The 14,080-nt window shown below is 43.0% G+C and overlaps 1 protein-coding gene across 1 annotated transcript; it reads right to left on the minus strand.

Moving 5' to 3' along the window:
* Positions 1–1,565: 1,565 nt before the first annotated feature.
* On the minus strand, positions 1,566–12,360 carry chrnb5a (cholinergic receptor, nicotinic, beta 5a). Its single transcript, XM_071529749.1, has 7 exons — positions 12,339–12,360; positions 7,678–7,823; positions 5,463–5,507; positions 5,258–5,367; positions 3,633–4,159; positions 2,489–2,973; positions 1,566–1,715 (listed from the first exon to the last, which is right to left on the minus strand). The coding sequence occupies exons 3-7, from the start codon at positions 5,487–5,489 to the stop codon at positions 1,566–1,568; spliced, it is 1,299 nt and encodes a 432-aa protein (XP_071385850.1). The 5' UTR covers positions 5,490–5,507; positions 7,678–7,823; positions 12,339–12,360.
* Between the last annotated feature and the right edge of the window lie 1,720 nt (positions 12,361–14,080).

The raw sequence follows: 14,080 nt of genomic DNA on the forward strand, positions 1-14,080 counted from the left end.
TTTAACTCGCTTTTCCTTTCAAATGGTAAAATGCAATAAAAAAGGTGTGTGTGTGTGTGGTGTGTGTGTGTGTGTGTGTGGGTATGTGTGTGTGTGTGTGCGCTACTAGGTAATGAGTCTATGAGTCGCTTGTGATTTAAAATTCATCCGTCTTTTCAATAGCTCTTCACAAGTGTCTTTAAATCACATTTATCATCTTAGCAAGGTTTGCCTTTGAGCGTTGATATGCATTTTTTTTCCAACAGGCTTCTGCATGTGATATGGCACAAAAAGGTCACAGCAAAGGACCAAGCGAGCAAGAGAGAGACAGAAAAAGAGAGAGAGAGAGAGAGAGAGAGAGAGAGAGAGAGAGAGAGAGAGAGAGATAGGGAGAGAGGAGAATGCACATTCTTCAAAAAAGAGACAATGCATTAGTGACTACACCCACTGGTTGGGAGGTGAGATGTGGCTGAAGTAAAAAGCTCTGAAGCAGAACAAGAAAAAGAGAGAAAAGAGAGAGAGAGAGAGAGAGAGAGAGAGAGAGAGAGAGAGAGAGAGAGAGAGAGAGAGAGAGAGAGAGAGAGATGGCCCATTAATATTTTTATGAAGGGACAAGTGGATAGGACTGAAAGTGTCCTCGCTTTGTCACGATGAAGCTTGGCTTGAGAAGTGGAGAGCAGAGAGAAAAAAGGGTCTGTTGTAATGTGCCATGGTAGAATTGTTAGTTATCATAATGCCTTATAAAGTCTTATAATGCACGTCAACAGTACTGCAGAGGGGAACAGGTCATCTCTGACCTTGTATGGCTTTGGCACACAGTTCTTACAGTTTCTATAAGAGCGGCCTTTTGGTTGTTTCCTTTCCCATGTCCCAGAGGCTTAGAAATCTCCATACCTGTGGGAAAAAAAACACAAGATAGAAAATATAAATAGAGATTCTTCAAATAAATAATCTGCAATATTGTCATGTAAATACGTGCCCGTTTTGCTACTTTCTATCTCCAACTGATATAACACAATAGTGATTCAGCCTACAGTATATACCTATTTTATCAAAGAGTTTACATTTGCTGTTCTAAACACCCGATGTTGAGTAGGTCTTTCGGGGGAAAGATTCACTGGTGGATGTTTTAAATTTCCGGCAACAGCGGTTTGTTTGGAATAAATTGAAGAAGAACTTGGTAGTTAGCATGTGCAGTGATAGCCGCCATGGCTGAATAGACAAAGACCAATATCTACAAAACCTTATACAAACTTCATCAACAGAAAAGCAAAAAGACATCATACTACTGGCCAGACTGCAAAGTGACTTCTGCCGCAATGAATGCGGCAAAATAAAATTTAAAAAAAAGGATTTTGCATATTACCACTTTAAGGAAAGAAAATATAAATACTGCTCTACTTGGAAGATTGGGGTCAATTCATTTGTCAAGTGTTTGCAAAAAACGTGTTTCTTTATTCTATATCTTAGACATTTAGTTGACACTCTTTTCCAAGCCAAGACATGATGCTGCTGCTTGTGTATGTGTGTGTGCATGTTCGTGCATGTGTCTGGGTGTGTTATATGTATGTGTGTGTGTGTGTCACTCACTCAGTGTCATCAGCAGTGGGTGTGTTATAGCTCTGGAACAGTGGCTGCATGAAGAGTCCCAGTGTTCCCACCACACACACCAGGATGAAGATCCACAGGAACAGACGGTCTATCACCATGGCTACGTACTTCCAGTCCTCTATGATCTGGAACCAAAAGCAAGAAGTCGAACTACTATTAGGGTGTTAAAGATAGAACTCCAAGCAGGACTGTGAAGGATGTGTGTGTAGAAGCAGACATTCAGGGAGGCACCATGTTTTACCTCCTCTGCTCTAAACCATTGGCTTGGGACTGGATCCCCACAGCATTGTTGTCCTCTGTCAAAAACTATTCTCATCACTTCTAGAACAATTAGTAACAAGTAGCTAATTTTACAAAATTCATCAGTGTTTTAATAATTGCTACTTTGGCTATAAAGGTTTTGAGATAACCAACGCAACAGAAAGGGAAAGAGAGAGCTTGATGAAAGATCTGCCATGTGAAAAATGTTTTTTTTTAGCAATTAATACTAATTCAGTGTGGGAAAGAATATGAGTCTACAAATCAGATTCAGTTTGTGTTTGTGTGTGTGTGTGTGTGTGTGTGTATGTGTGGAGGATTTTCTGAAGATATCTGATATTTTCAGAGGGAAAGAGATGATTGACAGGATGAGATAATGTCAGAGAAGGAAAAAAGAAGAAGATATGGAACAATTTATGAAAGAGATGGACTGTTCCCTTCCCCCTTGTCTCTCTACTAACCTCCTGCTTCCTCATACAAATCTCCTCATTCCTCCCCCTTGCATCTTTATCATCATCCACCTCCATCATCTCCTTTTCATCAACCCTTCCTTCCCTCCTTCCTTCCCTACTTCCTTTGTTCCTATCTCTTCCTGCTCCTGATCACGTCTCGCTTATCCACCACTACTTTATCTCCTCACCCCTTCATCATCGTCTTCCGTCTTCATGTGTTCAGCGATGTATCTCACTCCGTCCACCGCCTCCTCCAGATCCGCATCCCACTGAACCGCCACGCGCCTCCGGAAGTCCGGAATCCCACCACCCCCGTCCGGAATGTCGCCCACCTTCCAGCCGAACTTCCGGGCCGAGTCCTCGTTCATGTAGAAGGAGTCGGCGTCCGTTCGGATCCCGCCAAGTTTGATGTCGGAATACTGCTTCTTCTCCGTGCCGCTCCGGGAACTGTTGGCATTTTTCCCGGCGGCGTTCCGGTTGCCGTACTTCCGGCGGAGCTTGGAGGAGCCCGGGCGCCTCATGAGGAGGAAGGCGGGGAGGCGGATTAAGAAGAGGCGTTTGACCCAGTCGGGCATGTGGTGGGTGGACGGGGAGCGGTGGTGCACATTGAGGACACACACGCTGGTCACGATGGAGAAAGTGACCAGCACCATGGTGAACATCAAGTATTTACCTGGGAGAGAGACGGGAGGTTTGTGTGAGCAAAACATAAATATCAGAGGTAGGGACTCGAGTCACAATTTGAATTGCTTGAGACTTGACTTGACTTGGGTTCTGATAACTTGGGACTTGACTTTGACTTGTACTTTGATGACTTTAAAAGGTTTCTATAGTCTTGACAAAAAATCTTGTGTTTGTGTAAATGACTTCAATTGAAAGTTATGAGCTTTGTTCCACCAGACAGCTGAATTTAACTTCAGTTTTCTGAATTTATATGGAATGATTGAATTTATTGAGTTGAAACTGATTCTAGAAATCAGACTCATGACTCAAGTTTTTGTCCTAAACCATATTGCATTGAAAAGTCCTAGATATTTTGTTTTCTTTAAGATATTAAATTGATACTGGACTCTTGATTTGTTCTGACTTGATGTTCTACATTTAGACTTGAGACTTGACATTAATGACATGGACTGGACTTGGACTTGACTTGATAATCTACATTTAGACTTGGTACTTCTGCCAAGACTTGAGACTGACTTGGGACTCGAGCAAATTTGACTTGGTCACACCTCTGGTAAATACTAATACCAAGGAAAATGTATGGACATACAAACACAGATACATGCAGACACACACACTCACAGACAAACACTCACAAATAGGACTGACCTATGAGTGGCACTGCCAGAGAGGTAGGTGGCACGATCTTGGATATCAGCAGGAGGAACACAGTGAGCGCCAGCAGCACGGAGATACACAGCGTCATCTTCTCCCCGCAGTCTGACGGCAGGTAGAACACCAGGATAGCCAGCGACGTGATCAGCACACAGGGAATGATCAGGTTGATGGTATAAAACAGCGGCTTCCTCTTGATCACAAAATCGTAGGTGATGTCCAGGTAGGTGATGTCGTTGGGGTCTTCGTTTTTGCGCGCCGGCAGCGAGACGATGTCCCACTCTCCGCTGGGCGTGAAGTCGTCGCGGCTGGCGAAGTCGCTGGTGAGGATCAGGTCCACCTCCGTGTGGTCGTAGGTCCAGGAGCGGAACTTGAGCGTGCAGTTCTGCTGGTCGAAGGGGAAGTTCTTGACCTCGATGGCGCAGGCCGACTTGTAGATGGCCGGCGGAAGCCAGAAGATGTCGCCCGTGTTGGAGACCACGGCGTTGCAGTAGAAGGAGACCTCGTACACGCCGTCAGCACTGAGAGGGGTTTGGGGGAGATGTTAGATTAACACAAGACATGGGCCAATATGCTTATCTCAAAACGCGATATGGGGTTCACGACTCAGCAACAATACAATGTAATGAATAAAAGTTCAATGACAACAAAGTAGCAATGGAATTGGCTTGCTAGAATGTAAACAATTTAAAAATGTCATTACAAAGTGCAAATAATATAATTTCGATGGGAAGCTAGTGAAATTGTGATGAGCAAGCCGTCAGAATAAAATTAAGCTAATATTGCAATTAATTTTTCTGCCCCACGATACATATTCTCCCATTTTTGTATCACGATATATTGAATATCGATATATATTGTCCGATCCCTAATTAACACATTACACACTCTCTTGCGGGCAGAGTGTGTGGAGTGGAGGGCCGAACTATGGGCACACAAACCAAGGTCAAACACAGAAGTCTAATGATCTAAAATGTATTCAGTGAACGTATTCCTCCCCCACTTTCTCTTTTTCTCTGCATCTCTCTCTCCCCGCCCCCTCCCTTCCTGCCATTACAATCAACAATTAAATAAGACATGTTTGAAGTCAGCTAACCCTGGAGCTGCGGCTCTGAAGACCCTTTCTTCCTCTCCTCAATCATAATAATCAGGGAAACCATAATGCTCCCTTATGATTGGCTGAGTTGATAACGAAGCCAGATTATTCATCATTGATCAACCAATCGTTAATCCCTCCCACCTTAGCAACAACCAGGTTTGAAAAAAAAATTAAAAGAGAAAAGATCATATGCGGAAATTTTCAATTAATTATCACCATAGAAACAAAGGCTTATTTTAGCAGCAGATTTTCCGCTTCAGTGTGCTGGATGGGAATGTTGGAACACCTCTTAATGAAATGACATAACTCCATTTGTAATCCCTTAACAACTACTACACACACACACATTGTATTTGGGATAGGAAGCGGATGGGTTTCCACTTTGTTGTTTAATATGCATCCATGTTTGTTGGGAGGATGATGATTTTTCATTACAATCTTTAAAACAGCACAATGGAAACAGGTCACCTAGATCAAAATTAATACATCACACATACAGTACGTGTGCTTAAAAACATACTTGTTGTAAAGCACTATATCAGGAAGCCAGATGTGTTTGGATGGGATTCGTAGTTTTTTGATGCCTTCATACTTGTCTGGGTCCCACCTCAGCCTGTAGTCATTCCACTCCTGGAGAGACAGGGTTCGTTAAACTACATTACCCACTGCTATGCTTCATATGTACTGAACACTGTATCTGCACTGAGTAGTGATGAAGATCATACCTGAAACAGCCACAGGTTGGTCGTCATTATCTGTTCTCTCTCATTCTGAAAGACACCATCAATCCACTTGTCACACATCGTACACCATGTCTATTTCATGTTACACAAAAGTTGTTGTTATTACCTCCGCCAAGGAGGTTATGTTTTCGGTGCCGTTTGTTTGTTTGTCTGTTTGTTTGTCTGTTAGCAGGATTACGGAAGAACTACTGGCCCGATTTTCATGAAACTTCGTGGAAGGGTGTAGCATGGGCGAAGAAAGAACCCATTAAATTTTGAAGCGGATCACGAACAAGCAATAATAGCACAAACCTTGGCAGAGGTCTGCGCTCTCCAAGTGCTATTCTAGTTGTTGTTAGTTATTAGGGGTCCAAGCACGTAGTGCTGGGAACCCTATTGTTTTTGTTAGGATTATTATTCCGCTTCTTCTTCTTCTTCTTCTTCTGCCCTAAAAGTATCTGGATCTCAGAAACCATAAGAGCTACAGTGACCAAAGCAGATAGGTCCAAAGTCTCAGCCGCTACTCAGGCAACGAAACCCAAGTCAATTGGCCTCATGGTGGCGCTATAATAAGCAACGTATTAATACGTTTTGGCCTATAACTTCTGAACCGTATGGGCCACAATCAAAATTCCTTTCCCTGGATTCCTTGGTTCATTCTGCATCCATCCATATAGGCCCCGCCCATTTCCGCCTAACTAGATTTTCCGCCATTTTGAATTTTGTCCAAAACTGTTTTTTCGCTACTCCTCCTACAAAGTTTGTCCAATCGTCACCAAATTTGTGACACAGCATGTCTGGACTGTCCTGCACAAAAGTTATTGAGCAGTTTTTTGATAGTCCCCAACGTTTTCATATAATCGACTTCCAAAGTTTGGTCAACTGTCATGGGTGGGGCCTATTTCACAAAAATCGGCTTAACTCCGGAACGCATTGTCCTATAGTAACCAAACTTGGTACACGTGTGCAGGTATGTAGTCTCAACTAATATCAAAAAATTGGTGTCATTTCGGCTATAGGGGGCGCTATTGCAACATTTCAAATTTTAAAAGACCATAACTCAAAATTCCTTGATTGCTGGATTCCTTGGGCCAAGTTGCATCTATCCATATAGGCCACTCCCATTTCAGCCCACAAGGTTTTCCGCCATGTTGAATTTTGTCCAAAACCGTTTTTTCGCTTCTTCTCTTACATATTTTGTCCAATCTTCACCAATTTTCGCTCACAGCATGTCTGGACTGCCCTGCACAAAAGTTATCAAGTAGTTTTTCGATAGTCCATACTGTTTCACAACTGGCTTTCAAAATTTGTAGGCAAGGCCTAATATACAAAACTGGCCATACGTCAGGAAGTTGTTGGCCTACCTTAAACAAATTTGGTACATATGTGCACAGGTCAACTCTGAGGTAGCATGCAACATTTGGTGGTATTGTAACCATAGTTGACCATAGTTAAAATACTCTAAGGCTCTAAATAGCCTATTGCTTGGACAGTCTACCATGCAAAAGATCATGGGTTCAAATCCCGTGGGTAACGCTGTCTCCTCACACCACTAACCTTGTGATAACTAAGCATAATGTCTTAAGTTTTAATTTTTGGACAAATGACCATATGAAAAGATGAACTTGACAGAAGTCACAGGTCAACACAAAAGCTGGTGTTAGACTGCATGTTCAAACTTCACAACATGTTATTTTTTGTGTGTGTCTTTCTACCTTCTGTAATGTTTTGTCTATCTGTCTGTCTTATCAAATTGTGCTTGGACCCCTCAATCGCCGCTTGCGGCTATATTTGTTTTTGTTGTTGTTGTTTTGCGTTGGTGTTTCAGTGTATCTATGTGTTTCACCTGTACTGGCTGTGTAAACAAATTTCCTCTCTGAGGACAATAAACATCTGTTCTATTCTGTTCTATTCTATTCTATTGTTGTCTGTTGGTTTCGTTCCAACACACTATAATTTACATGAATCACGTTAGATAACAGGCTTCACTCAATATTTGAAAAATATAGACGATCCCCAAAAAGATCATAATGAGTTTTATTTTAATGCCAGTAAACATTTTATCAGAATAGGTGTCAGTGTTTTAAAACGGTGGATATATCATGTGGGAACAAAACATGTACTGGTGTCCAAGCCCCAAGCCTCTTCTCGTCCGTGTGCATGTGTACAAATGTGTGTGTGTGTGTGTGTGTGTGTGTGTGTGTGTGTCTACACTCACCACACTGATGAGCTGAGACAGGGACACCTGTATGGAGATGGTGACCTGCTGGCTCTTATTAACGGCTGGTCTGATCAGTTTGTTGTAGCGCTCCGGACCCAGCAGGTAATTCACCAGCCTCTCCTCTGCATTCTCCGCCCCGCTGCCTGGTCAAGACACAAACACAGAGTGGAGAAAATGTATGCATATTTTTACAGTGCTGCAAACACTGTACACTTGGATGCATTGTGTGTGTGTGTGTGTGTGTGTGTGTGTGCACAATTCCACCGGCCTGCTCTTTATTGTCTGTTTAAAATCGTTATAATCTTAAAAAGCCATCCAACTGAGATACAACTGAGTGTCCCATTGCTGTTCTATTTGAAAAGAACTCAGTCATACATGGTCGGCCAAAATTAAATGCCAAAAGTAAATAAATGCCATATCATCTAACTGCCTTGCCTGGTTTGTCTATTGGCAAAACACGAACTCTGGGGGAGTGAGATGTGTTCCCCCTAGATGTAACACTGAAGACAGAAATGTCACCACATTGTGCGTGTGCATGTGCGTGCGTGTGTGTGTGTGTGTGTGTGTGTGAGAGTGTGTACTGCAGTTCCAAGTGTGATAGCCTCTCTATCACAATATGTTTTCAGTCCAGTGTCATCATGAATGGGCCGCAATGAACAAGCTGGCTGTCAACCAGCTAAAATAACCAAGGGCATTAAGGCTGAATCACATGTTCGTTTTAAAATATGTGTGTGCACGTGTGTGTGTGTGTGTGTGTGTGTGTATGCAAAAGAGAGACAGAGATAGAGAGAGAGAGGGAGAGAAAGAGAGAGAGGGGGGGAATGTGTACGTGCCAATGTGCGTGTGTGCATGTGCACAAAGTGTTGGACTGTGTGTTTTCTAGAGTATCACCCTTTACTGCGGGGTTTTAGAACAAAAGAACAAACAAAATCCAGTCATGCATTCCTGTGAGAGGATCCCTGAAGCTTCGTTTCTCTCAGCCCTAAATTATTGCTTATGTAAAAGCAATCATATAAATAAGTCAAAAGCAAAAATGCTTTTGGCCCGCTCTCTTAGCTTCCTCAGCCATTATGTCCACATTGTCAAACAGACTGACAACAGAGCAGCAAGCATTTAATATTTTGAATGCTTCACTCCCTCTGTGCTCTACGAATTGTCTGTTTGTGTAAGATTACATGATGTATCCGGGGAAGGTTGACTGAGCATGTACGCTCTCTTTCAACAACACCCTGCAGTTTTCAAGTTTTCATGACAGTGAAGACCAATGTTTCCAGTTCTTTTAAGAGGAAGGGAAACAGGGGAATCTAACAGGCTTCAGCGCAGCACTGCGAGGTCCAGTCTGTATTTTAACTCCAGAGGACGACTGATTTGCCGTGAAATAAATAGAAGTTGCTGCTAGTTGCCACACAGGCAACAGTGATAAAGCACATACAACAATGGCTCAATATGTCATCTTATTCAGGTCGTAAAAATCAACGACAGAGTGCTTGTTGCTGACACAAGAGTCTTTTTCATGGCTCCACTTCTCACCTTCCCACCTTCCCAAAATTCATGAAGGACATAATTCTCAAGGTGGGGAAAATGAGACTACCAATGGTGCTACTCATATTTTTAGTTGTGTGTGTGTGTGTGTGTGTGTGTGGTTCACATGTGTTTAAGCACTAGGTTGCAGTGAAGATTCAGCACGTGTGAGAGCAAGCTGTAAGCTAAAGCGAAGGGTAACCTTAAGAGTTAAGTGCCTTTCACCACGCTTCCATTTCATTTCAAGTGGCTTCACAGTTGTGTGACCTGTATTTAGTGTATGAACACTGTGTATGTCATGATTGCTCTGTGTATGTGCTTGTGTGAGCATTTGTGTGTGTGTGTGTGTGTGTACTGTGTGTTCAAATTGTAGCTTTTTTCATGATATTTAGATGCAAAATGGGAGGATAGACAGAGTGATAGAAAATCATATTCTATGCAAGTAGCATGTTTGGACATTTGGGGTTTTTTTGTACATTAACCTCAGGTGAAATGCTGAGGCTGTGTTATGCTGCCAAATGTCATCAAATAGAATTCCATGGGCCGGCTCAAATATGGCAAAGATCCTTCAGGGAAACACACATACACTCAATATCTTGCACAAGTAAAAACAACAACATGGCGAGAGACACAGAGAAGCACAATGTGCCCTCTAGGTGCATTACATCATTTAATAATTTAGACTTAGATTTCAGTGTATCTTTGCCGTGATGGATGCTGCAGAGTAATGGCTGAATATGTTGCCTGTCATACAGGGTCTTCGTCAAACAGTCCATTGTTTTGTGGAGCCCACATAAACATTGATGACTCTGATTCGGTTTTACCGTCATGTTGTATTTTGATTGCAAAATTCTGTCGCAAAGACAAGTTTTGATCATGGTTCATTTTTGACTACCTGGCTAGAGAAAGCAAGTTTATGGGTAAAAAATACAAACCCTCTGAAAAATAAACAACCAGGCACAGAGACAAGGTAGAAAAAATAAAAATAAAAATAAAAAAAAGACCTCCTTTTGTGACGCCATCCAAGCATTCTGCCTGAAAGATAGGAGACAGAGCTTTAGTGGTGGTGGGTAGAAAATGGCCCTCTGTAAATTATTGAGAGAGCCCATCTGCTGTGGCTTCTACTTATTTTAAGAGTAAGAACAACCACATAGTTTTTTAAGAACAGGTCTCTGAGGCCTAAGTTGCTGTAAGCGGTTTCATCGTGGCTGCGTTGCGATTCAAGAACACAGAGATACAGACACACACACCGCATCGTCAATGTAACCCTTGAGTCATACTCTTGTTTTTTGCATACACAGGGGTCCTTTTAGTTTGTGTCTACCTCTTCCTCTCAGTCATAAAGGTCTTGGCATTACCATTAAACCCTACACCAACAACTTGAATCACATTTCACATAATACAATACTTACAGATGAGACAGTTAATACTATCTGATGGCAGATGACCCCCAAAATGCGTATCTGAACTAAAACACACACACTGGAAAGTGTTTACTCTGTTGGTATTTATTTACTGCAAGAATATGGTAAAAAGCCAAGAGCACATAGAAAAATAACTACATTGAAAATGACTAGAAGCCTGAACATGTCAGATTAAGGTATATTAAGGTATGATAGAGATTAAGTTAGCATTGCATTAGTTCAGCTCTTCAGGAATATGTCATGTTCAGGGTTCACATTTCCTTCCATGCAGCCCATGTAGCCCAACACATGGTGTCCTATTCTTCTGCTTACCAAAGAATCCTGAAATATATTAATAGAGTATGAGGTATTACTAAAAATATTACCTTATGGGTACCAATAGCAATGTGTGTACATCGGCAGCCACACACTGTACCCCTACTTGCTCATACATTTTAAGTGAGCATAAGCTAAAGGCCTTAAATGTAATTTTGTGATGGAAAGCACTTTGTACTATGAAAAAGAGTAAATAAAAGATCCTGAGCCATAACCCTATATAAAGGGAAATGTCATGCCACAAAAGGAGTATTCTCAAACCCAATCCCATTGGTGTCTTCCATCTTTCTGCCGAAGATTTCTCACACTATTGACACACTATTGATCAGAAGCTGTATCTACAGACTTCCCTAAGAGCAAATTTTTTTTAAACTTGTCATACAGAATATTGCCCAGCATAGGATGAATATCAGTCAATATCAAAATTTCTTGTGCAAGTTTTATATAAGGTGTCCTGATTGCCAGTCCACGCCAGAGACCGAATCAACTAAATTTGCGTCTCTGGCACCAAGAAAGGTCTAACTGTGTATTGCACTGGTCATAGGCCACTGACTTTCACAGGACACTACTTTGAAGAGGATAATGTCAAGTTGAAGTTGTGGGTGTCTGTTACAGTGAGTCTGAAGATTATGGGGGGCTGCCAAATATCCAGCTGGTGACAATCTCAGGTGAAGCCTGCGCAGCTCATTGGTCCCCAACTGACCCCAAAGTGTGTCGGTGTGTGTGTGTGTGTGTTTGGGGGGTATTCTGTTCCTTACAGGAGGTCTATAGGGAGACCATCTGTTATTCTGTGTGTGCGTGTGTGTGTGTGTGTGTGTGTGTGTGAGAGAGAGAGAGAGAGAGAGAGAGAGAGAGACTGAGTGAGTGAGTGAGAGACAGAGAGAGAGAGAGAGAGAGAGAGAGAGAGAGAGAGAGAGAGAGAGAGGAATATAAGTTCAGTTCTGCATTTAGTATTGCCACATTTTGCTCTCCAGTGCTTCATATATTTTATGAAAATATAATACTAGCCACACCCACACATTCTCCCTATGGGAGAGTGTTTCAAAGGGCATCTTCACATGAGGGAAAACGTGTCCGTATTCATCAGCACCATGGACAGCGGATTCACACTGCAACTTTTAATGTCTTACAAGCATACAAACCAGTGAGGAGAGGAAAGACGAGCTAGACACGAGCTTTACACAATATAAGCTGTTGAGCCTAGAAAATAGACTCTTCTTAGTTCTTTGCATTCATCTAACCATTAGTGTTGACATCATAGGCTACCTCACCTCATCTTCAAAACTTATTGCACAAGAATATTTCACGATACTTAAACACTCCTAAAATCTTTACAAAGTCATGAAACATAAGGATATACATCTCGACATGTATCAAAGGCTGCTATATGCTACTCACTTGTGAGAGAGAGGATGAAGAGCAAGAGAACAGTGTTGGTCGTAGCCATCTCTCCTCCCTGCTTCCCCTGCTCTTCCCCGGACACTGGAAACTTGGCGGCTTTTTGAGGTTGTCCCCGGGAAAGAAGTGGCTCGAGTGCAGTGTGGACCGATGGTGATATATTTATATTCCGTGATGTATTTTTCTTTATTTTTGGCTGAAACGACCCTCTCCGGCTCTCGGTGCTGTTTGCCACTCACCTGCGCCGGTTCTTCGTCTGTTCCTGGGATTTTGAGCAGCGCAAAAAAAACATAGAAACTCCAATATCAGAGATAGACTATTTGTAGTCTAATTAAATGTTTCATTGGCCATAGATAATATTTTGTCCTTTATCTTCTACTATGCCCATTTGGCTGCGCGGCGCCGCTGTGTGCCTCCAGACTTGCCGCTTCAGCCACAAACCAGCCGCGTTGACATTTGAGGCACACTCGATCCAAATCCAATAGTCCAAACGAGTACAGGGCTGTTGTCGTCAGAAGTGGCTACCACAATTTCCCGGGTAAAACTTATTCTGTAGCCTACGTCAACTCCTTGAGCGCTTGCCTGCTTTTAGTTTGATTTTGTTCCCTTCCTATGAAGCGCCGACAACTTATAGCGCGTTAAGCAATTAGCGCGGCTGCTGAAACTCTGGGGCGCGCGGACAGGAGGCTTATTGAGCATTGATTTCTTTGGTACCTGCAGTCATTTATGTCGGTAGAGGTCAGGAACAATTTTCCATGAAACTCCTGTCGTGCTCTGGTGGAAAGGCTGGAGGAGGACGAGGGGGGCGTGGAGGCGGGGGGGGTGGGGGGTGCTCCCTGAGCCTCGGACCGGAGTGGAGACGACCACGTCACGGCTTGGACTAATGTTCAGCTGAGTGAGCCTTGTTGCCAGTCTGATGGCCACTGAAGCTGCCAGGGCCGTCTGCCAATGGCCTGCTGATAGCCCACTTTTCATGACACTAACTGAACCCAGAACTGAACAATTCAGAGCGAGAAAACGGTTTATAATCTACAGGGGGGCAATGCTTGGTCTACTGATCAATTTCTAGTGGGGTGTGACTGAAACCAGCAATTAGGGAGGCAAGTGGGATGGTATTAGTTTCTACAAGTAATGACAACTCTGTGCACTTAGAAATTTGCATAACTTGAGGCAACAACTTATGAGGCATATAGCTACTTTTACACATGGACACATGGATTTTATGGCAGCACTTTACTGCCCATCTTTTCTATACTGCACGGGCACCAATACTCAGAATGAACTTGAAACCACATCACCACCACTGCAATAGTGTATCTTGAAACCACTAAGTGCGCATGGGCCAGACAGACACCCTAGGGTGCCTGCTGTTAGCAGGGGGTAGAGTTGTGATAATGAGAAAGAGAGAAGGGGGCGTGGGGCGGCATGGTGATTTCATTCTCTTGCACTCATCTTGCTCCGCGGGAAAGTAAAATTCTGTCAGAAAATAGAACACACTCAAGACAAGAAAACCTGAATACAACATTGAACACAGCCTGATATGTTGCAGCAAATCAGGGAAGGACAAGAACACAATCTGGGCTGCTCAGTTCAGTTCAGGGCAGCAGGGTGGTGCAGTGATTAGGAGGACCGTCCTTCAGCTGGAATGCCCAGGTTGAATCCCTCATGACAGTAAGCATCTGCCCTGCTGAAGTGTCCTTGTGCAAGAGCCTGAATCCCTGCCAGCTCCAGGGGCGCTGCTC

This window comes from Centroberyx affinis, unplaced genomic scaffold (genome assembly GCF_046629955.1).
Source record: "Centroberyx affinis isolate AG114_WGS23_722 - 3 ecotype Tasmania unplaced genomic scaffold, CSIRO-AGI_Caff_v1 ptg000127l_1, whole genome shotgun sequence".
NCBI lineage: Eukaryota > Metazoa > Chordata > Actinopteri > Beryciformes > Berycidae > Centroberyx > Centroberyx affinis.

Excerpts from the sequence above, each read along its gene's own strand:
- chrnb5a (XM_071529749.1), bottom strand. The coding sequence starts at position 5,489 with ATGACGACCAACCTGTGGCTGTTTCAG. Across the intron at positions 4,160-5,257 it reads GATATAGTGCTTTACAACAA|TGCTGACGGCGTGTACGAGG; the intron begins GTATGTTTTTAA and ends AACCCCTCTCAG. Across the intron at positions 1,716-2,488 it reads CGGAAGACGATGATGAAGGG|ATCATAGAGGACTGGAAGTA; the intron begins GTGAGGAGATAA and ends TTTTGGTTCCAG.